Source organism: Acipenser ruthenus, chromosome 4 (assembly GCF_902713425.1).
Source record: "Acipenser ruthenus chromosome 4, fAciRut3.2 maternal haplotype, whole genome shotgun sequence".
Lineage (NCBI taxonomy): Eukaryota > Metazoa > Chordata > Actinopteri > Acipenseriformes > Acipenseridae > Acipenser > Acipenser ruthenus.
This window is the reverse complement of record NC_081192.1, coordinates 4,499,080-4,524,168: the sequence shown is the minus strand read 5'-3', so window position 1 is coordinate 4,524,168 and position 25,089 is coordinate 4,499,080. Positions and strand designations below refer to the sequence as shown.

The following is a 25,089-nucleotide window of genomic DNA, read 5'->3' as shown; positions in this document are numbered from 1 at the left end:
TCCATTATTGTGGTGCAGCATATCATATAGTATATGTTTTAGCTGATTGAAAGCAACTGCATTAAAGGTAGGATAAAAACATAACAGCATGCTATGGGTTAGTCTTACATACCACTGCTGTTCAAAGACAGCAAGACAGAAAGGAAAAGGAATTGTGGGATAATCTCCACTACCTTGGTATAAAGTGGCTTTTGACAATGCAATTTAGTTTGGTTCTGGAGCTTTGAAAGGAGCCTGCCTTTGAGGTTGTATTCTTGCCATAGTCTGAAAATCCCTCACTTGAGGATCAGGTAAAGGAAGTTCTTGAACATTAATTACAGCAAAAAGCACCTCCAAGGCTTTAACACTGTAGCAGAACCTCCTTTCAATGTGCTGTTATGCAGTATTCTGGGATGTATATGGCTTTCCAGTGCATTTAAGCGTAGAAGCATATGAGCGAAACTATTCAAAATATACTCCTGTACAAAATTCTGAAAGAAACTGCAGGATGCTCATAAAGGAGGGCAGTAGAATGATATCCATCACAATGGCTCATTAATTCATTTGAACCCAGCTTCAATTTTCTGCAACTATGGGGCTCAAAATGTGAAATAATAATAGGCAGAAATAAGACACTACTACAGGCATTTCACAGTACTGTATATTTCTAATATGTATTCTGGTACTGGCTTGTCATTTAAATTAAATAAACAGTAATTCAGCAATGTCAGATTTAGGAGGGTTCTCTGAATACTGGGCAGTACGTATAATGCTAGTTTGCTGAACTTTCATACTGTGTAAGTAATGTGTGTTCTTATCTGATTTTTCATTCACTCAGCAATTCAACTGGTTTAATTTAAGTGGTATTGTGGCAATTAGTTACATCGATCTTGCTAGCATTCAGCTCTGAGGAATTGCACAGTACTGTACAGTAGCCAGTTAAGCACTGGTCACACACACACACACTGTATAAAATGTTGGCAAATGCAAAACACAGGCTGCCTTGTCTTCGTGCTTGACACCCATCAGCGTCCATCATAAAGCTAATTACCATGATTTTAAAATTATAGCTTTGGTTCCACTGCACACTTGTCAAGCAGTAAGATTGTAGCCTCACTAACTGTTCCATCGTGGAAGGACTGGCTTTGGCCATGAATTCTATCCCAATTTGTTAAGTGGTCTGGAAAGCAGAGCCTGTTTGAATAGAGACTGCAACATGTAATACATTTGATTTGACTGTAACGTTGTATATAAAAGACAAGATTAATTACCCTTTCTTATTTACCATCTTTCTCATTGAGGGATTTTAAATTGCACCGTTCTCTTCTGCCATTCCTAATGCCAGCAGTAGTCACTCTTTCATAAGGTTTGCTTTGCCCTAGTGATTTCCCAATGGCATTGTGGGCCACTATTTCTGGGAAATCATTATATAATAACTATAAAACGTGTACCTTCTGTTACGCAACGGTCAGTAATGTGTTACACCAGCAATTTTAACTGTACAATAGCATAGAGAGAAGTGATAAGTGTTACCTACACAGATGCAGGGCAATACTTACCCCAAGATTTGCTAAAAACTGAAAACCTTTAAAAGAATGACACCTAAATTTAATTGGGAGGCTGCATACTATAAGCATATTGGTGCTTACACAACGCTAATCTGTGGAGCCAGCAATTCAAGAAAGTTTAGACTTTTTTGTGATAACAGCTGGCACACTTTTGCGAACTACAGTACACAGCAGTGTTGTGTACAGGATAAGCTTTTTTTATGTTATTTTGCATGTAGGGCCAGTTTACACTTGGTAATTTTTGCTAGCGGTACTAGCCGGCAATAATTGCTACTGAATTGCCAAGTGTAATATAGTTAGCAAGATTGCTTGCAATATTGCTGAGAGAGTCAGAGAGGCTCTGACTCTGGAGCAATATTGCCAGCAATTTGTGGACGTGTGACGTCATTTTCATCGTCATTTAAAGATGTTGGTGGCCAAGGATAAGTGGAAGTTCACTTGCATGGGATTCATTTTATGTTTTCATATATTGTAGAAACAAAAACACCCAGCTGTGTTGCTCTAATCTAGTGGTGGATAAAGATGGGGTAACAATGTTTCTGCACTCCGAACGCTCAGAAAACATCCCTTTTTAACTTGCTTATGTACTTATTCATTGGTGAGCAGTACTGTGAGTGCTGAAACAATTTAATCCAAAATGTCATCCTGAAAAAGGGGCTTCTACAAGAATAACACTTTTCGTGCATAATCATAACTATAATTATAATATCCGTATAACTTCAATTATGTAGTATGTATTTATGTAAGGAGGTTATTGTGACAAACATTTTGTCTAAGTATGTTTGTTATAATCCACAGATAACTGGGGAAAACAAATTACAATACAATTCGGTACGTATTGATTTAATAGGGAGTTGTAAAAGTATAATGTAGGCCAGTTCACACCGGATGCAAGCTACAGTTAATGTACAGTGCTGCGCAACATCTGGCACGAGATAGGAGTTGTGGGAGCATATGCTGTGCCAAGCATAGGCTAAAGAAATGTAAAATAAAAACTCAAAATCAAAGAAATGAATGAATATACAGGTAAATGTGCAAAAATGAAATAGAAATGTTTATTTGTGATGGAGTTTTATTAAATGACAACAAAATATTTAAACAGCTACTAATAATATGAAACCATAATCATATAAGATGTAATTTTTTTTTGTTTTGAGTAATGCAAAATAAAGTTGCATCAAGTCACTGCGTCCCGTATAAATTGGTCTTGTGGTAAACAAAACTAACATGGCCAGTCCATTACTTTAATTACCTGTTGCTATAAACCTCAAACTAACTGCCAGTCTTTCTGAAGGAGAAATACATTCCCTGAAGTGTGTGTCTTGCTTTTGTATTCGGGGCGCTGTGAAATCAACCAGCTCCTCAAAACATTTTACATCTAACCGAAGCCATCTACGGCAAGAATGATGCTCTTCTAAAGCAAGCTAGCCATTACATTTTGGAAGATTCTTTGTTGCCGTCTTTGCTTGGCAGACAAGAACCCTTTTGTCCACATTGTCCTCTTTTTTTTTTTCTTCTTCTTTTCAGTCTCATCATCGTCAATACAATACACAGTAATTGCTACTGCAGCCGCAACCTTGGATAGCGCCATGTTGAATTGCCATGAAATAGCTACCAATATCACAAGCAATAAAATTGTCAAAAGTAGATTAGAAGAATAATTGCCAAGTGTAAACCCATCCTAAGGTCGTTTCTCACTAAAAGTGTGTCCAAATGTCTGTCCAAAGTAACAGGCAAACAGGTGATTATTAAGAAAATGCTAAAAACATTTTGACAGGGAATCTAGTTTCTTAAAAAAAATCAACCACATTTTGGATTCCAAAAAAAATAACATGAACAGTAAGATCGGTTATGTTTTCTGAATATTTTTAAACATGCACACCTCTGTTACAACACTGTCATTTTTTTGGTTTTGTTTCTCAATCTTATGTTTAAAGAAAACTCAATTTGCCAGAGAGAGACTAGCTTTGTACTTTAAATCGGACAGAATGCTTATTTATTACCCTTAACGTGAAAGTTAGTCTCCCTATTTTTTTATTTTCTATGTGCCCCCTATTTTACTGCATTTAATCCTGTACTTCAGAATACTGTAATCTGCCAAGTTTTTAACCTGTAGTACTTTGTATTTAATCACATCCTGATGTAACTATCACTATTTAATCATATCCTGATGTAAGTATCACTATTACCTGCTGTATTATTGAATTGTGCTTTGTCAAACTTGTACTTTACTTGATCAAAAGTTATTGTATTTCTTGCTCTTATTGTATTACTTGTATTGTAACGCTTGAAATGTTTTTGCTTACGATTGTAAGTCGCCCTGGATAAGGGTGTCTGCTAAGAAATAAATAATAATAATAATAATAATAATAATATTTGTTACTATGGTAAACTGTAGCCTGGATTCCGAAACATGTGTTCTCACTATTCTTCTGAAGCTAGCCATGTAAATCTCTCAATCAGAATTTGTCATTCTGCTTCCTTGGGCGGAGTGTAATCTAGAGTTGAAGGAAGCATGGCTGGCTGGATATGTGTGGATTGATATTCTTCACCCCCATACAAAACAGTTTTAAAAACTTTAGTCCAAAAATGTATACGATGATCATTTACAAATTGTCTAGCTTTAAATTCAGTTTCCACGAATTAATTTTAAATCCTGTATGACTTTAAGTGTGTTTTCAATCTGTTCCATGCACTGCTAAACAATAAGCATTGTGTGGCTTTTCTGCTCGAAGGAAAGTAATTGTGCTCATTCGTATGACTCCAGTCTTCCAAACTCCTCAACTCCTATCTCCAAATCCGCAGATGTCATTCTTCCATTTGGTTTGTGTTTCAGTGCTCTGGTAAAAACAATTCAGAATGATGAAGTGACATGATCCCCAGTGATATTACACCGGACTGTGCGTAACAACATGAGTGCTACATTTTAATTTGGGATCCAGGGAAATGGCATTCCAATACATACAGGTGTATCTATGAACGGCATTTAATTTAAAGAAGGTTACATGCTCAGAAACATAAAGGGCAAAACTGCTACACTTAGAGTTCTAACAGTTCCATGGTGATAGAAAAACCTAATTACTGCAGGCATGGAAAATACAGTAAATACTGTTAGAGCTGAATGATGTCAAGCAGTAATCTACTTGACGACAGTACAAAAGAAAATGGTGTATACGTTTGGTTCTTAACTCGGCCTGAAATACACAAAAATGCTGGTCTAAATAAAAGCTATTGTATAATTCATATTTTGATCCCAAGTAAAAGGGCACACCAACAGCTGACTCTGCACCTGGCAAGACTCTCTCAGTTCAAGTGACTGCTTTGTCTGGATAGAGAATCATGCACAATTGCAAACAATGTGAGCTTTATTCCTCTAATATTTATACTGTAAACCAAAGCTATCCAACCAGTTACAGTAACTTAGATTTTTTGCAGTAACATTATGCTGTGATGCAGTTCACAATGGCGTTGTATAGCATATGAAATGAAATGGGAAGGGGGTGGGGCTGGGTTAGGTTAGCCATCGTAATAATGAATTGTAGCCCATAGTATGCAGACCGCTTGCAAGTATTTTGTGTGTAAGGAAACTTCACGACTTAAGTTCTGTAGAATGTATCTGTTATGATTAGGTGTTGAGGAATGGCATTGGTACACAGCTGATGTGTTCTATAACATTGTCAGAGCAGAAGGAAGCAAGTTTTCTTCCAGGACAACCTTGTACTTGGCTTGATTCATGCGTCCTTCACAATGACAAATCTGTCCGATTCCAGACTTGCTGAAGCACCCCCAGATGAGTCCAATTTTCAGCTTTTCCCAACACCTGGTCGTCTAATGGTTAGACGGAGACCTGGAGAGGCCTACAAGCCACAGTGTCTTGCAGCCACTGTGAAATGTGGTGGAGGAACGGTGATGATCTGGGGGTGCTTCAGCAAGGCTGGAATCGGGCAGCTTTGGCATGAATCAAGCCAAGTACAAGGTTGTCCTGGAAGAAAACTTGTTTCCTTCTGCTCTGACAATGTTCCCCAACTCTGAGGATTGGTTTTTCCAGCAGGACAATGCTCCATTCCACACAGCCAGGTCAATCAAGGTGTGGATGGAGGACCACCAGATCAAGACCCTGTCATGGCCAGCCCAATCTCCAGACCTGAACCCCATTGAAAACCTCTGGAATGTGATCAAGAGGAAGATGGATGGTCACAAGCCATCAAACAAAGCCGAGCTGCTTGAATTTTTGCGCCAGGAGTGGCATAAAGTCACCCAACATCAATGTGAAAGACTGGTGGAGAGCATGCTAAGACGCATGAAAGCTGTGCTTGAAAATCAGGGTTATTCCACCAAATATTGATTTCTGAACTCTTCCTAAGTTAAAACATTAGTATTGTGTTGTTTAAAAATGAATATGAACTTATTTTCTTTGCATTATTCGAGGTCTGACAACACTGCATCTTTTTTGTTATTTTGACCAGTTGTCATTTTCTGCAAATAAATGCTCTAAATGACAATATTTTTATTTGGAATTTGGGAGAAATGTTGTCAGTAGTTTATAGAATAAAACAAAAATGTTCATTTTACCTAAACACATAACTATAAATAGTAAAACCAGAGAAACTGATAATTTTGCAGTGGTCTCTTAATTTTTTCCAGAGCGGTGTATATATATATATATATATATATATATATATATATATATATATATATATATATATTTTTTTTTTTTATTTGAACAAGGTTGGAGGTAATGCTTACTTGAGCTGTGGCTGGCTGTCTGGATCCCTGCCACCTCATTTCCTTTGATTTGTAGCAGGTTTGGTTGACATGGGCATGAGAAGTTAGTAGTGAACAAGGCTTGATGAAGCTGCTGTCTCCTAAATACTCCCACTTAGCGATCTAGAGGGGAAATTGACAGTCTTTGTCATCAGCGTCTGCAGTAGAGAGGCTGCAGGCACAGCATCAAAGATGACAGATTACGTGGAATAAATAAATCCCAAGCAGGCGGAATCAGTTCATACGGTAGGAAGCCCGGCCAACACTTCAAAGCATCGCAGATGAAAAGATGCAAAGAGTACTAATTGCTATAATCTCTTTCAGAATAATAATAAAAAAAATGACAGTTTGTATTTCTTCCTGTAACAGAATCTGTAAATATTAAAAAAAAACAACATGCATGCAAAGGAAATCCCAATGCATTATAAATCACATACATTGTACCGCATGGCCATGTGATGCTGTGCTTTGTAAGGTCATTTGATGGATATCGGTTTTATTTAACTTCTGAGAGATTTCTTTCCTGTTGAGGGTAATTATATATATATATATATATATATATAATTTGCATCCCATCACTACCTCTGACTTTTCAGCTTGTTGTTACATACTGTACAAGCCGGTGCTCAGATGTTTGGAAGAGAGGTGAGATTGATATCAACAGCCTGCCTGCACACAGCAAAGTCACCTGTTGTGTGATGAAAACAATGCCATGTACCCTCAAGCACAAATCTAAATATGTTTTTACAAAGTTACTTTGTAATAATGTAAACAAAATGTAAAGGCATGTTCGTGCTGCTGCAATACCTGCATCCGGGCTTAAGAACAACATAACCCTGCTGCAGCTGAGCAAAACAAATAACAAGATGGGGATCTTCTCTAGAGCTTCCATTGCCAGTGCACAGTAGACTAAGATAACAGCTTTCCTTTTAAAATAGGTTAAACAAAATAATAAAAAAATGACTATGGGCAAGGAACTGTTCAAACGGTTTCTTCTTAAGAGTGTGACAATTTGGATGCACCTCATTGCAAAAATAAGAAAGTTAGCATCATTGTACTTATGGGACACATGTCCCTTGTACCTTAAAGGGTTAATTTATTGCTCATGAATAGGGAGCAATGCTTACAGTATGTGTGGTTTGGTTTGTTGTCTGTCTCTTTAGAAAAGTAGTCTGCTTTTTTTTATTATTACCTTTGTAAAATTTTAAATAGAACTTTGACCAAGCCCTTTGCCAGAAACAGATACTCAAGTCTGATCTGGAGAACAAAATGATACCTGATTTTATATACAGTAGTGTTTACCACAGTGAAAGAACTAATAGTTTGGAGAAACTATTGACTGCATCGCTGCAGAATAATGTGTACTGTAGGAATAAAGGCAAAGGGAGGGCGAGAGATTCTGACGGGTGAAAATCACGACCTTTATATGGCCTGATCACTGTTCACGGAGCTCAGTGGAGGGGGGATCTGCCCTGCAGACTGCCCATTAAGGGCTCACTTACTTTGAGAGGAGAGCTGAGAAGAGAGATGCACCAGCTCATTAACTCTGGTGTCCTGAGATTTTCAGAATACGTCTTAGACCAGGCTGCTTGCAGTCAATGCCTGGCTTCATATAAACATTGAAAAGAAAAAAGTACAACTGGTTTCCCAGGCCCCAATTGGCACTTATATTGGACTGACTTACCCGAGGTGACATTCTGTAGTTTGTGCTAATCGGGGTGTTGGCCATGTTAGGTATGTTGCTGTTGGCTCCACACATGGTACACAGCCATGTATTTATCTAGGTTAAGCTCGTACAATAAAGCTTCGTACAATAAAAATTAATTTGCTGGGTTATATAAACTTTATGGCTTAAATGTACAATATATGCCCTGCCATATTGAGGGAATGTGAAGTTTATGCAGCAGAGAACAGTTTTACAGCCACACTGTTGTATTCTCTGCTCATATCAGAGATGCCATACGTCTTGCACTGTGACACTGGGGATGCTTTGTTTTTGTTCACATAAACACCAATCTCAAGTTCCATTTGTCTTGTGCTGCCTTCACTGCCTAGCTTCATCCAGCACCTCTTACTGTTTAATACTACAGGTCAGTTATTTTCATTTAGCTGGCTCTTTACATCTCGTCTGTAATTTTTTTTTTTTTTTTTTTCCCCCAGCATTTGAAAAATGTTTATGAATGTTCTGACATTTGCCTCGTACGTTTCCAATAAAAAAAGACTGCTTGCACTAAAAGTGACTGTGCTGTACATTGACTGTTGACAGACTTGATGTAATGTGACAAGAAAAACCATTATGTACTCACTGGGGAGTCTCCACTAACCTACATTCCTCATTCTCTCTGTGACAGCCATGATAAAAGGTGTTTGTATCCTTGTGACAGAAATACAATGAGTTCTGGTGATAAATCTTCCTCCCGACCTGTGAGGGCGCTAAAGAACGGGAGGAGAAGTATCTGGAAGGGCTGGCCTGAAAGTTCGTTTCCGGGACCGGGAAGTGGGTCAGCCTGGAAGGAAGCGAGACTCTGTTGTAAGACCGTATTGATTTGACAGGTAAACAAGGGGCAGCTGCAAGTAATAAGGCAGCTGCAACCGTTTACCTAGATATCATGCGGGATTACATATAGGGGCCAGGGTAACGCTGTTCTTTTCCTTCGTTTGGGTTAAGCCAAGGACCGAGAAGGACGTAATCCCTGTATTACTCTGCAAAGAGTTGTGTGTGTGTGGGTTTGTGTTTGTTCGTCTCTGTAAACTAACTGTCTGTGTCTTTTGAAATCACTAGACAGCTAAACACACATCCGGAGCTGTCGCCTTGGGCCAGCACAAGCCGGATCACCACTTCACGAACTGTCACGGAATAAAGTATATTCACGCACCACCATCACGACTGCACGCACCCGAGACGGGTGACCGTGTTTTTGTTTCCTTTATCAGGACTGCAACCTGTGTTCTTCAGCCCCGAGCTTTACACATCGTTGTGTATTGCCGGGGCTTATTATTTGTGGTCACTAGACCAGGAGGGAAAATAAAAGCTTATTTTCTGGATTACAGTTGTCTGCCCATCATTCCTGCACCGCATCACTGCTACACCTGTTCCCCCTACCACCCACTTTGCCACACGTGGTGTCAGAAACGGGATCATGGACCGCAACGCGCTGGCGGAGCTGCTGCAGGCACTGGAGAGCAGACGGGACGCAGAGGAGAGAAGGAGGGAGGAGCGCTATACAGCGCTCATTGAACGGGTAGGACTGGCCGTGGCTGCAGTAGCGACCCCGACGACAATACCGGTGATGTCGCCCCCGAAGGCACGGGCGATGAAGATGTCGGCGGAGGATGACCCGGAGGCGTACTTGGTGGCATTCGAGCGGCTGGCTACCGCGGCGGCTTGGCCGCGGGAGTTCTGGGCCAGCCAGCTGGGACCCTGCCTGATTGGGGAGGCTCAGGCAGCTTACCAGGCTATGAGCGACCAGCACGCCACCGAGTATGACCTAGTCAAGCAGGCTATCCTCCGCCGGCTCAATATTACTACCGAGACCCACCGGGCGCGGTTTCGGGAATACCGGAGAGCCCCGGAGACACGCCCCAGGGTGGTTGCGGAGAGGTTGTGCGACCACATGGTGCATTGGCTGACCCCCGGGAAGAAGACCGCCCAGCAGATGGGGGAAGCCATTGTGGTAGAACAGTTCTGCCATGTGGTCGGCGCCGAAACCCAGGCGTGGATACGGCGCCACAACCCCGACACCCTGGAGGAGGCGGTCAAATTGGCCGAAGATTTTGAGGATTCCCTGACCTCTGCCCGGATTGGGATCCTGTCCGCCCCTGCCCTTCGAAGCAGCCGCGCTCTCTCTCCCTCTCCTCCAACATCATCACCACCACCTCCCTCGTTCCAGGGACCCAGACCTCCCAGAGCACCGACCCCATTGGGCCCCCTTGCCTCCCCCCCATGGAGACCAAGGTTGGCCCCCAGCTGGGGTAGAGGTGCTGCCCCTGCCCCGTTGCCATACCAGCAGCGGGACAGATTTCTAACCCATGCCCCCTCTGTCCCTCCTATCTGTTTTAGGTGCCACCAGCCGGGACATCTGGCCAGGTCATGCCCCGCTGCCATGGAGTGTGACGTGGCCGCGTGCAATTGGGCACCTGAGACTGGTAAGCGGGGGGAAAATGGTCGGGAGGGGCCTTGTCTGATTAATGTGGTGTTAGGGAATGTGAAAACCCACGCGTTAGTGGACACAGGGTGTGAGCAAACCTTGATTAGGACAGCTCTCCTGGGCGGTGTGTCGTGGCGGCCACGAGGTCAGGTGGCCATCTCCTGTATCCATGGAGACACGGCGGCATACCCCACATTAAAAGTATATTTATCGGTAGGACCGATAAAACGTCACCTTGTAGTCGGGGTGGCGGAAAGGTTGCCACACCCAGTTATTCTGGGCCGAGACTGGCCAAAATTCAAAGAATTGATGAAAGAAATGGCAGTCTCAGCCACACACGTAAACGTGGCAGAAAAAAAAAAGGAACGAATTGGTGATGTGTTTCCTTTTCACACTGAAATGTTTTCCCCTCTTTTCCGTCCTAGAAAAACGAATAAGGAGAGACGGACCGCAAAATGGGAGGGAGCGTTGTTGAGACAAGGCTGGGGTCTGGTGGGAGAGTGCTGCAATGGTAACAAACGCCAGTCGAAGGGAGTGGGAACGCAGTGTGACCGAGAGAGCGAGGTTACTGGACCGACTAGAGCAGATGTTATTCCAGCCCCTCTCAATGTACCGGACCCGTGGTACTCAAGCGCGGACCTAGTGTGGGGCCAACAAAACGACCCGTCACTGGTGCACGCTTGGGGACAGGTCCGGTCCATTGAAGGTAAGGATGTTGACGGCGCTGGGGCGCTAGTATATCCACATTTCAGTATCAAGGGGCAATTACTGTATAGGGTAAACCTAGCCGCGGGCACAGGACAGCCTGTAACACAATTATTGGTTCCCCCGTCTTGTCGGCTGGAGGTCATGAGGCTGGCGCATGATATCCCTTTTGCGGGGCACCTCGGAGCCGAGAAGACGAGGGAGCGAATATTGGCTCGATTCTATTGGGTAGGTCTTCATACTGATGTGTCGAAATATGTAGCCACATGCCCAGACTGCCAGCGAGTAGCGCCGGGTCGAGTGCGCCCCGCCCCTTTGGTCCCACTGCCGATTATTTCCACTCCTTTCGAGCGCATTGCAATGGACATAGTCGGCCCTTTGCTACCTTCTGACTCCGGGTATACGCACATTTTAGTAGTGGTGGATTATGCAACGCGATACCCGGAGGCAGTTCCATTGAGGTCCACTAGTGCCGCTGCAATAGCCACCGAGTTAGCCCAGATTATGGCCAGAGTAGGGATCCCCAAGGAGATTTTGACCGATCACGGAACTAATTTTTTGTCCAATACGTTACAGCAGGTGTACAAAATATTAAAAATACGTCCCATCAGGACGTCCGTTTATCATCCACAATCGGACGGTCTGGTGGAACGTTTTAATCAGACCTTAAAGTCGATGCTGAGGCGATTTGTGACACAAGAGCAGAAACATTGGGCATCACTTCTCCCCTACCTCCTTTTTGCAGTGAGAGAAGTGCCGCAGAGTTCAACTGGGTTCTCCCCCTTTGAGCTCCTGTACGGCCGGCAGCCTCGCGGCATTCTCGACCTGCTGAGAGAGGGGTGGGAGGAGCACAAAGGCTCGTCTAAAAATGTAGTGAAGTATGTGCTCCTACTAAGAGATCGCCTGGATTTGGTCGGTCGTTTGGCCCAAGACAACCTCAGATCGGCTCAGCACCGACAAGAGCAGCATTATAACAAAAATGCACGGATTCGAACCTTTCGACCAGGGGACAAGGTAATGCTGCTACTTCCCTCATCAGAGTCAAAACTGTGTGCTAAATGGCAGGGGCCGTATGAGGTGATTCGGGCTATAGGGAAAGTAAATTATGAAATTAGACAGCCCGATCGCCGGAATGAACGTGAAATCTACCACATTAATTTGTTGAAGCCCTGGCAGGCAAGAGAGGTCTTATTTATAGCCCCAGGCAATATGGAGGATGATTTAGGTCCCTGTCCAGAGACCCCGAGCACAAGAGCGATTTCAATGGGGGAACAATTAGTTCCGGATCAGCAAAGAGAGCTGCGTAAGCTTATTGAGGAGTTCAGCGATGTTTTTTCTGATGTGCCCGGCAGGACGAACTTAGTTGAATATGACATTATCTCTCCCCCAGGTGTCACAGTGCGAGAGAGACCGTACCGGATCCCGGAAAGTCGACGAAGTGGCGTTCGCAAAGAGGTACGGGATATGCTCGAGCTTGGAGTGATTGAACCTTCCAGGAGCGAGTGGTGCAGTCCTATTGTAATAGTGGCTAAGAAGGACGGCACCAACCGCTTCTGCGTAGATTTCAGAAAGGTGAATGCTATTGCCAAGTTCGATGCGTATCCCATGCCTCGGGTCGACGAACTTTTAGACAGACTGGGAAAAGCGAGGTTTATTTCCACTCTGGACCTGACGAAGGGATACTGGCAAATCCCTCTAACCCGCAGCTCCAGAGAGAAAACCGCATTTTCAACACCAGAGGGGCTGTTCCACTTTAAAACCATGCCGTTTGGGCTACATGGTGCGCCCGCTGCCTTTCAGAGACTGATGGACCAGGTTTTACGCCCACATCATGAATATGCAGCAGCGTATATTGATGACGTGGTGATTTACAGCTCCACCTGGCGAGAGCATTTGGCTAGGGTTGCAGCCGTTCTTCAGTCTCTAAGGGCAGCCCGGCTGACAGCTAACTTGAGAAAATGTGCGTTTGCCAAAACAGAGACTCAATATTTGGGATTTGTAATGGGAAATGGAAGGGTGAAACCTGTGGTCACCAAAATCCAGGCTTTGGTTGATGCAGCGATCCCCAAAACCAAGACTCAGGTGAGGTCACTACTGGGCTTAGCCGGTTATTACCGCCGCTTCATCCCCGAGTACGCCACAGTGGTTAACCCGTTAGTCGACCTCACCAAAAAGAGTGCTCCAAATTTAATTAAATGGTCAGCTGAGTGTCAGGGGGCGTTTGATACGATTAAGCGTAAACTTTGCCAGGCCCCCACTCTTATTACCCCAGATTTCACCAAGAGATTCATCCTCCACACCGACGCCTCGGATGTAGGTTTGGGTGCAGTCTTGTCCCAAAAAGTAGCTGGAGTAGAACACCCGATATTGTACCTGAGCAAAAAAATGTTACCTCGGGAGCGTAACTACTCCGTAGTCGAAAAAGAGTGTTTGGCCATTAAATGGGCTACTCACTCTTTACGATACTACCTGCTGGGACACTCATTTGATCTTGTCACAGACCACGCCCCACTCCAGTGGTTAAGCACCATGAAGGACAGCAATGCCCGGATAACTCGGTGGTATCTGGCATTGCAGCCCTTCATGTACCATATGATACACCGTGCGGGGAAAGACCACCAAAATGCGGATTATTTTTCCCGGGAGGGGGGAGCAATGGGAAAGGTAGATTTAGCCGAGTGTTCCTTCGGCTCCACTCTGAGCGGTGGGATATGTGACAGAAATACAATGAGTTCTGGTGATAAATCTTCCTCCCGACCTGTGAGGGCGCTAAAGAACGGGAGGAGAAGTATCTGGAAGGGCTGGCCTGAAAGTTCGTTTCCGGGACCGGGAAGTGGGTCAGCCTGGAAGGAAGCGAGACTCTGTTGTAAGACCGTATTGATTTGACAGGTAAACAAGGGGCAGCTGCAAGTAATAAGGCAGCTGCAACCGTTTACCTAGATATCATGCGGGATTACATATAGGGGCCAGGGTAACGCTGTTCTTTTCCTTCGTTTGGGTTAAGCCAAGGACCGAGAAGGACGTAATCCCTGTATTACTCTGCAAAGAGTTGTGTGTGTGTGGGTTTGTGTTTGTTCGTCTCTGTAAACTAACTGTCTGTGTCTTTTGAAATCACTAGACAGCTAAACACACATCCGGAGCTGTCGCCTTGGGCCAGCACAAGCCGGATCACCACTTCACGAACTGTCACGGAATAAAGTATATTCACGCACCACCATCACGACTGCACGCACCCGAGACGGGTGACCGTGTTTTTGTTTCCTTTATCAGGACTGCAACCTGTGTTCTTCAGCCCCGAGCTTTACACATCGTTGTGTATTGCCGGGGCTTATTATTTGTGGTCACTAGACCAGGAGGGAAAATAAAAGCTTATTTTCTGGATTACAGTTGTCTGCCCATCATTCCTGCACCGCATCACTGCTACACCTGTTCCCCCTACCACCCACTTTGCCACAATCCTCCTCAGGGGGGCATTTACACTTGTGCCGTCTCTCCCAGGTTCAGTCTCTGCAGTATGCTGTTAATACTGTTGCTTCAAAACTACTCTCTTTTTATTTTACCATTTTCTTTGTAATTTTCCTCACATGGCTACATACCTATGAATTTTATTTTTATTTTTTAACCCAAATTTAATGACCAAATCAATAGCCTTTACAAACAGCTTCTGTGGGCTCAAGAAGCACCTGTCCAGTGGTGAGGAGAAACTATCCATGGCGACTTTCTTTCTCTCTCTCTCCCTTACACACTGAAATGGATCTCCTTCTGGTGGCTGATCAGTTAATAATACTGACATCAGCATACGACATGCACTGACCTCTCGACTACAAAACCTTCTCTTTTAGTTGAATGGCAAGAGGTTTGTCTTTGAAATGTATGGTTTGTGGTTCACGTCCAGCATTTGCCTTTCCATTCAATTGGAAATGGGCTGAGATGCTAATAGGACCCTCCCTGTAAAATCTCCAGCAAAGAACGGCAGTCACAAGGGCCAGATGAAGGTTTTGCAGCAGGAAGATGCAGGGAGAGCTTTAAAATGTGCTGAATACCCTGTAATATGATATTCTTGGGAAGTATTCTTGTGACCATATCTAATCCTGTTTATTGCGGGCCAGGTTTTAATTAGGGCTATGCATTGGCAGTGTAATAATAATAATAATAATAATCTATACAATTTGAAAGGTTTTTGGAAACAAATGTTTTGTAAATCCAGTATAAACCAAATCCTACAGGTGAATGCTAGCCTGTCTGGCTGTTGCATGACCTCTTGTTTTACATGCCAGTATAATTCATGAACACGAGTGGCTGTTCCAGTTATATAAGGACTGGTAAGAAACGTGTACCTTGGCTCCAAAGTATGTATAAATTAGTTTTCCACAATACTGTAGGGTCGCAAATTAAATGCACTAGTGATTTTTTAGCACTCGGATGCTTCAGATAGTTTTGAATAATTTAATCTTTCCAGTGTAGATTTTACGTAGCAAGCAATATAGTAGATGTTATCATACCTGCTTTAACTGACGGGTCTGACGTTGCCGTCTTCAACTGTGAGGACACGATGAAGATGATTCTGAACTAATGTACCATTGGTCTGATGGTGGTGTTTATAATGGGATGTGTTGTATTCCCCGAGTACCAGTACTGATTTGTGCATCATAGTTGAGACACAACAAGACTCTTATCAAGAGCTAATGGTAACTCCTTGACGCAAAAAAAAAAAAAAAATAATAAAAGAATTCACCATGTTGCCTTCCTTCATTAAATTAACTGTGATGATCAACAATATAACCCTCCTCTGCTAAGCTCTGCGGTTTGCTTCCGGCGGGCTTGACAAAAACATCCTCTACACACAGGGATGGGACAGCTGGGGCAAGTAAGCAACAGCTGTCCAGTTAAGAGGTATAGGATGGCTTAGGCTACCAGTGCTATTACAGAATAGTCCAAACACATGTTTGGAAAAATGACCATCTTTTATATTTCAGATGGATGAAAAAAAAGGAGACTAAGCTAATTGCCGATTTAAAAGTGCAGTGTTTGAATACTTAAATAATAAAGCCACGGGGAATAAAATAACTTGTTTAATTTAAATTCATTAAAAAATAACTCAAAAGAGAACTTTGCCCAGTGAAGTAAAACATATATATATATATATATATATATATATATATATATATATATATATATATATATTGTGCATCTCTCCAGAAATGTTCTACTTTCCTTGAATAGTTTCTATCCTTGGATCCCAAAAAGTTCCAGTAAAACGCAGCTTTGATTTAAGCTACCCCTTTTCATAGTCTGTGGTACCCTAATTCCGAGTTGTCTTTGATCATGTGTTATAAGATTTCTACAGTACTTGCCTGCCCGCTAAATTAGATGTGATCTGGCTTAATTAAATATATTCATATACAGTATTTTTGCTCCATCTAAAACTGATTTAATTTTTTATATCGAAATATCACTTACTGTATTAGTAGGTAGGTTGTAAGTATGTTCACCATATATATGAAGTTAAGTTTGATTCCCTGGAGATGCAAGTAAACGGAACCATGGTAGGTAAGATACATAGCTCCTGTGTAGCGTCAGTAACTTGGTGGGACGAGTCCAGATACAGGATTCTGTCTCTGCATGCTGCTTGTCCATGGCATGTACACTAGCTCAAGAATAACCAGCCAGCTACCACCTATGATCTCCACCTTTGAGAAGGTCACCATACTGCATGTATGCAATTATATGCCGCACCCTGCATGATTTGAACTGAATGAATCCCATTCCCTCTGTCTACCGCAATAAAGATGTTTTTGTAAGCCTTTAAAGCAGTTTTGATAGGCTTGACACTGTTGTCATGACAGAACAAACCGCTTTACTTAATATAGGGTACTCCACATAGTTTTATTTAGGTCCTATGACTGCCTCTCAAACAATTTGAAGTCAGACATGCAGTAAGGCAGGCTACTAAGGACAGGCTATACACCCAGTCAACTTGTTACTAAATGAGGAAGTGAACGCCTGCTGGCTAATAAAAGAACTATATTTCCAGGTTTTGGTTTAGTTATGTTCTTAGCACATGTGCTGAATTAACCGTACATGTACTGTACTTTATTCTCCTTTCATTATCGCTTCTCAAGTTACTGTGCTGCACACACATCCTGTACATAGAAAAATACTGTAATTGTGAAATCATCAAATAGCTCCTATGCTTGTTCTTCCTAATCCTTAATCCAGCTGGCCGAGATGTGAGATAGCAGGGGTGTGTTATTAACGTCAGTGACTGTCTGTAAGCTAAACTATGTGGCAGCCAGACAATGCCAGGCCTTGTTGCCACCAAAGTTTATAAATTTTTTATATATATATATATATATATATATATATATATATATATATATATATATATGTGCTGATTTTTTGACTTTTTCACTTAAGTATCTTACTGTCATGTGAAATACTGAGATCTGGGATTGCAGTTTCAGGCCTGTAACAAATATCTCTTTTTAATGCTCATTGAAAAGATCATTTTATAAGTTGGCTCTTCCATATGAAATATTCAGGGTTTTGCTTTTGCTTGTTTTTTTTGGGGGGGGGGGGGGGGGGGGGTTGGTGTTGAGGGCAGCTCCAGTGCTAAATTGCTACTAGCAGCCGCTCCAAAGTATCATGGTGCATTAGAATCATTAATAGGTCTACAGGTATAAGGAAGAAAGACAAAGGCAGCACTGCTTATCGCAATTTTTTAAAAGTAGATTCATTATATCTGTCAAGTCCAATATCAGGACCCTTTCTACCTCCAAAAGCCAAAGACTAATTTGTATGTAAATAAATGGTGATTGCTATTGAGTTCTGCACCCAAGTAAATGGCACTAACCCTCTGTGGTGAAATGGAGGTTAAAGCTTCACTCAGAGGAAAGCAGATTCAGTTTTAATCTCCCTGTGGTATAAGCATTCGTTTTGCTCATTCATCTTTGAGTAACCCTGTTTTAAAGGCACTTGTTTAGAAAGGCCGTCTGTCGACAGTGTCGTGGCCATGCCTGTATATGTAGTTCACAAGTTTAAGGGTGCAATCACACTTGGTTTGTTTGGGCTGATTTGTTTCGAACTGAGTGTGGTTCGATTAGTTTTGGAAGCACGTGTGAATGCTCCAAAAGAACTCTGTCCTTTCAGAGTTCGTTTTAATCGAACAAAACTGAGTCCTCCTGAGGTGGTCTTAGTCCGCTTTTGGGGGGGAAAAAGGACTGACTTTGGTTAATTTGTTTCAGTACAATGTGAAAGCACAGTCCGTTTAGAACAATTTTAAAGTGAACCTTGAAGTGAACCAGCAAAAAAAGAACTGTGGCCTTTTGAAGTGAACCAAGTTATTTTGCACTGAGGTGCACATGCGAATACAAAAGGGACTTCCGTTTCCAAGTGACCTCAGTTTGGTTAGTTTAGAAACCTAAATCCCCTTCTTATCAAGGCCACAGAAGAGTGTTCCCTATCTCCTGCCTCTTAGCTTGCACAAACGAAGGTGAGGAGCAGACTAACTGCCAGCGTGGCTTTATTCATAGCTACCATGTTTCGAAAAACCCCATAGAGGCGTTAATACACAAACCCAAATACCAACATTAAACAGAGCATTGGGCACTGCGATGTATATTTTCATAGGCTTAGTCTTTAAGCCACAAGAATTGTTAACTTTTTTTTACATGTATTGTACATTAATACATTTACAAACTAAATACTGACAATGGCTTAAGTTCAATAACAGCTGCATCTTTCCTGTCTCTCCTGCTTAGAATGAATTACCTGCTTTATCTGATAACCCTACCCTGTTGTGCATGCCATACACAAGTCACGTTTGAAGCATGGCTCATAGCATGAGGTCTTTAAGCTTGGGTTAGAAAGTCATTGTTATAGCTTTTGGAGTTTTGTAACAACTCATTATCTTGGCCGATGTTTTTGTATTTGAAAATTAGTGTTTCTGTGTTCCTTGACCCCACTGGAAATGAGATACAAATCTCCCTGCATTCTTCATTGGTGTAGTGATAAAGAAATTAAAATTGGATCACCAGTGAGCTGTTTATGCCCTGCGGTGATTTTTGAAACCAAAGTAATCTTTATGTGAAATCTCCTGCTATTTTTATTCTTTCACATCATTAAGCTCCTGCTAAGTACATTCAAATAAATTTAATAAAAACATAATATTTTATTAACCCAAGCGTTGGGCTAGTGCATTGGTGTGACCACTCCTGTTGTAAATGATTAGACTACCTCAGCTGTGTCTTGGGTTTTTTTGTTGATAAAACAAAAGGATTATCAGACAGACTCTCCCTTGAAATTTGAGTTCCTTAAGCAATTATGGCCCCAACAAAAGGCGTTCAGCTACTATTGTGTTTTGCCTTTTGATGTTAAATTCTTCCAAGTTAGACTGCCAATCACAGCATATAGGAAGGGCATTCAACTGTATTACATTGTCCTTTTAAAGCTGTGTGGGGGAGGGGGCAGTGAGGCACCATTGGCAGCACAGTATACTCGAAACTGACATTTTTGTTGCTTCGCAAAGCAGTATGGCATCATAAGGCAGAAAAGGGGTATATCTGCCAACTGAGAAATGTATGGAATAATAATTCTTCAGCTGACGTTTTATTAACATACTGCCAAGACTTAAACAAAAAATGTCATCAAAAAGATGTAATTTGCTTTTGGTTAACAAATGGATTTGTGTTTTTAATGAGGCAAGCTTAACATTCTGAAAACAGCTAATGACTGAACTAAAATATTCATGAACACAGAATAAAGAGTTACAGAAATATTCTAAGAATGGGATCCTATTTCCAACAAAAAAACATTTACAAAAACCTATTGCGTGGTCTTAAACAGAGAGTGGTGAGCGTATGGAATGGGTTACTAAGTCACATTCTTGATGCTGGGATCATTTTAAGACCTGACAAATATTTTTTATCACAGCCTCAAGTAACTGGGCAAGCATTGATGGACTGAATGGCTGACTGCCTTCCTACCTCCACCTTTTGTTCTTGATGTTCATTAAAGGCAGACACATGTTTCCTGGCTAGAGCCACCTGTTTTTCTTTAAATCGGTTCAGTAACTCTCAAGACATGTCAACTTAGTGTTCTGGCTTGTAGTTGAAGTTTATGTTTATGTTAAAGCCTGCTTTTCCGCTCAAACATCCAGTTCATTTTTCAGGCAGCTGTCTTCGCCTCTGCCCCCCATGCAAGTGGATCTGACAAGCACCTGCTGCAGAAAGTCAGGAAACCCAACACTGAATAAACACAACATGCACCTTCAGAGAGCCCACCAGCATGGGCTTCTTACAAGAGTCAGGTTGCAACGGTTATGATTTTCCCCAACCGAAACTGACATTTTCATAAAATTCCCAAACCAATCGATACCGACCTCAAAGATAAAACCGAACCGAAACTGACATCTTTGTACACTGAAAAAGCATTGGTGGTCTCGGCACAAAACCGGCGGCTTTCTGGAGAGCTTATTGCACACTGTGCTGCACGGTTAATATTAAGATCCCTTCATTTGATTATAGTAATATAAATCAAAAGTTGTGTCAAGACTTAGCTGGTTGATTTTTGACAACTCTGAGGAGGGATAACCATGGTTTCATACTGTACGTTGTGTTGATAGGTGCTGGTGCTAGCAGGCATAGCCTAACTTAAACATTTAGGTTTTACCAAAAACCGATTGGACGTCAAAAACAGCTGAAAGAGTTGATAAAAAACAGAAGCGATCATAATGCATTCCTAGCGACATGCATTAAGTACAAAATGTCTTCTAGTCCAATTTTGGGCATGAAAAAACCTGGAAGCAAATCTGCGCAATTCTGTCTGTTTGAAACTGAAGTGACATTGTATACAAAAAGAGTAAAAACTTTTAGGTCTTGGTAAATTGTTTGCCAATTTCAAAAAATCTTGTTATGCATGATATGATTTGATCAAATATAAAAAAAAAACAACTTTGCTTCCTAACCCATTGATTTCAGCAAGGTTTGGGATTTCAGAGAAAGCAACAGTTTCTATGGGCAGAGTCAGCAGGGTTTTATCAAAGCTGCACATCAGCACAGTAGGACCCAAACTAACCCTCAATCTACAGCACCTTCATATAGATGGTTCTATATTCACATTGCCGCTCTACAATTTCTTATTGTCCAAAAATGTGAGATATGAAAGAGAAAACAGGAGTGAGGATTTAAAAATATTCCATTCAAATTCAATGGTTCTGTGATTGTTATGAGTATGAGAAATACAAAATCTATTCTAGCGTGTGTGCATTTATTTGATAGGTACTACAGGGTGGGTTACAGTAATCCATATACACAATACAGTAATAATTTTTTATTAGAAAACAATTCAGTATTATCAGCTGTATTCTGTATTGAAAGCTCAGGTCACATCTATTGGACAGCAAGTACTAAAAACAAAGATACAATTGGTCCAAATGTATTTTATTATTCACCAAAACCAGCTACTCAATACACTACGAAAGCAACCAGCCCTGTACCCGCCACTGCTCAATCAGCAAGATTAAATTAAATACAATACATTTTAATTAATTATGTATGTGGTCCTTTATGAACATTTTCAAGACTATTTATTTTCTTAAAACCTTTCTCTGCGGAAGGGTACCTGATGAATCATTACAAGTTCAAGATAAATCAAATCAAGATTTTTAAAATAATAAAAAAAAAATCACTTTGTAATAATGATTGTGCCCTCTCGATGAAGGCTGTTAACATTTTAGAATGTATTGTTTTTAAAATGATGTAATCTCAGCTGAATTTTAATAGTGGAAGAACAAAATAAACTATTTCTTCATCAAGGGTTTGCTGTGTTGTACTTGTGGAATGGGAGAAAAGTAAAACGTGTAGGGTACGTGGTGAATATTTTACACAAGTTTATTGTGACTGAGACAATTATATGTTTTAGGGGTTTCCACAGTACAGTGTGTAAGTGCAGCATTGACATGTACACTGTGGTGCAGTGTGATAAAGTAGCTGAGAGGTTTAAGCAGCCACAAACTGTACTGCACCAATCTGAACTGGCTCAATGGTTAGCAGCAGGAGTCATCATTTAGTAGTTGTGGTTGTGAAAGCTGGAAATTCTCAACCAGGATGATTGAGATGTACAATTTCCTCACACAGCGGTGCCTGACTGCTGGCGGTTCACCTCTTGACATTTTGATTGGGCTATTGTGTTAATCAGTCTGGGGGGTGCGCACACTGTGTCTCTCCGGAACTACTGCTGCCTTGATCTTCAGGAGATCGGTTTACTAAACCTGGCATTGCTTGTATGGGTTATCCATGGTGGTTTTAGTTGCATGTGTTTATGTATTTGTTTTGAAGGATTCAGCTGTGAGACTCTGTCTGTCAGATGCGCTTAGGTGCTCAATTATTTCTCTCCCTAATCCCTTCTAACTTTACATTATATTTTTCTTTAAAAAGGAAAGAGAACAGTCAGCTTATTTTCACTGCGTCGACTGAAACAAATCCTGCCTGTACCCCTCAGTCCACGCCTCCTTGTAAGCATGAAGTTTGGACTTGTGTAACTGAATATAGGAATCTATTTTAAATGCTCTCTTTTCTTGTATGCATGTTTTACTGTGAATGCACTGTGCAAGCATTTTTTTGTTTTAAAATGTTTTTTTTAACATTTTGCAAATCATTATTTGAAATTCCCACAAGGTTGTACTGTACCAAGCATATTGGTTTTTTTTATCCCCCCCCCCCCCCCCCCCCCCACATATAATCAGCACTATTTTAACATCTTTTATCCATGTGTTTCAATTCAAACCACATGACAAACCTGCTGGAACAACAAAAAAAAAAACACTACCTGTTTAGAATTAAGCCAGTTTGAGTTTTGCTGCACTAGTCCTGCTGGAATGAAAGCTTGGCTGTTGAAACAAGAAGCTGTTTTAATGAACCTTCCCATGGAAAGACAAAGAGGTGCTGTGATGAGAATGAGGGACTACTACTACTGCTGCTGCTGCAGGTGGTGTGAGGAGAGGAAGTAGCTTTTACTGTTACACTGAGCCCATGCTGGGGTGAGAGAGAGAGAGTTTACAGCTTACAATTTCTATTGGGCTCTGTGCCTATGTTGAGGCATTGGCATATGCAGTGTAGACAGAATTCAGAACTAGATAACATTCTGCCTTGGAGACAGTGATGCCATGTTCATGTTACATACTTTAACTACATATGCTAAAGAACAAAGACTTTGAAAGTACTATTGCAGAATCTCTTTAAATGGGAACTAAAAATAATACAAACCAATACTGCCATGTACAGGTAGCAAACAAAAAATGGAAACACCAATGTAAAGTCACTTAATAGGGCATTGGGCCACTATGGTATCCTGCTCTGTGGAGTTCTCGGCAGACTGTTTGTTTGTTTTTTTTTGTTTTTTTGTTTTTTTTTTTAATTTAGTCGTTGCCAATTAGTTTTTATTATTTTCTCCCCAATTTGAAATGCCCAATTATTTTTTAGGCTCAGCTCACCGCTACCACCCCTGCGCTGACTCGGGAGGGGCGAAGATGAACACACGCTGTCCTCCGAAGCGTGTGCCGTCAGCCACCTGCTTCTTTACACTCTGCAGACTCACCATGCAGCCGCCTCAGAGCTACAGCGTCGGAGGACAACGCAGCTCTGGGCGGCTTACAGGCAAGCCCACAGGCGCCCGGCCAGACTACAGGGGTCGCTGGTGCGCGGTGAGCCGAGGACACCCTGACCGACCTAACCCTCCCTCTCCCCGGACGACGCTCGGCCAATTGAGCGCCGCCCCCGTCCACGGTCGGCTGTGGAATAGCCTGGACTCGAACTCGCGACGTCCAGGCTATAGAGCGCATCCCTGCACCCTAGTAAGTGCTTTTACTGGATGAAACTGGCTGCCCGCGCCCCAGGTTGAAATTTGCAGTCAGTTGATCTACAGTTGCTTGCCTGTTTTGCCTTGCACTTCGAATTAATACACGGATATCACGATCCTGGAGTATGCGCTTCCGCCCACTGTTGCCCTTTGCTGATGATGTCTTTCCCTCGGAGTTCCATGCCGACATCACCTTCGACACTGTTGCTTATGAAACATCAGCAAGTTGAGCTGTCTTGGTCACTGAAGCTCCTGCCAAATGCGCCCCAACAATCACCCCTCTTCCAAAGTCACTGAGGTCTCCTCTTGCAGCCATGCTAGCCATAATTATAGGCAACCAGGCCTGTCCAGCATTTTTATACATGACCCTAAGCATGCTGGGATGTTATTTGCTTAATTAACGCATGAGCCACACCTGTGTGGAAGCCTTTGCTTTCAATATACTTGGTGTCCCTAATTTACCCAGGTGTTTTCATTTTTTTGTTCACTACCTGTATGTGTTTATTTAATAGTTTATTTTCTTGAATATGAACAAAAATAAAATAGAGATGCTTTTAACCAACCGACCAGCAGAAAAAGACAACCTTAAAACGTGTACCATGCTGAGGTGTGGTTTTACTGCAAGATTCCAGGAATTCCTCCCTTTGTCACGCCAATGAGATTTTCTCCAGCAACAACTGTTTCCATCTACTGTCCTTGCCAAGTGCAAATCACACTGAGGGTGGTGGTGGGGGAGCGATGGGATTGACGTCAATAGAATGTTCCGATCATGAGGGCTGTGATCCTATTGTGTTCAGTCATGCCCGCATTAACTGGATGTTAATTCAAAGCGCTTGATGACTGACAGAAAAAGGCTTAATTTTTTATTTGATTGAGGCTAGGTACGGTGCAGTAGAGGTCCGGGGTTGCGGGTGGAAGGTTTTCATTGTGTTCCTTCTTATCGGTAGCTTTTGATTTTGCAAGAAAGCTGGCCTCAGTTGAGAAACTCCTGGTAATTGAAGGGGTTTGAACTTGTGGGAGGTACTTTAATTTGATTGCTGCCCTTTGCTGGGGCCGATTTAACTTAATAG

The 25,089-nt window shown here is 42.0% G+C and overlaps 2 protein-coding genes across 3 annotated transcripts in view; both read left to right on the top strand.

The window, feature by feature from the left end:
- LOC117400505 (alpha-catulin-like) overlaps window positions 1-25,089 on the top strand; it is a 104,013-nt gene that overhangs the window by 10,250 nt on the left and 68,674 nt on the right. The gene's annotated exons all lie outside the window — the stretch shown is intronic.
- Window positions 8,687-14,545, top strand: LOC131735086 (zinc finger protein 446-like). Its single transcript, XM_059021518.1, has 2 exons — window positions 8,687-10,457; window positions 14,283-14,545. Exons 1-2 carry the CDS (start codon window positions 9,452-9,454, stop codon window positions 14,288-14,290), a joined length of 1,014 nt encoding a protein of 337 aa, XP_058877501.1. The 5' UTR covers window positions 8,687-9,451; the 3' UTR covers window positions 14,291-14,545.

Coding starts and splice junctions, on each gene's coding strand:
- LOC131735086 (XM_059021518.1), top strand. CDS start 9,452: ATGGACCGCAACGCGCTGGCGGAGCTGCTGCAGGCACTGGAGAGCAGA.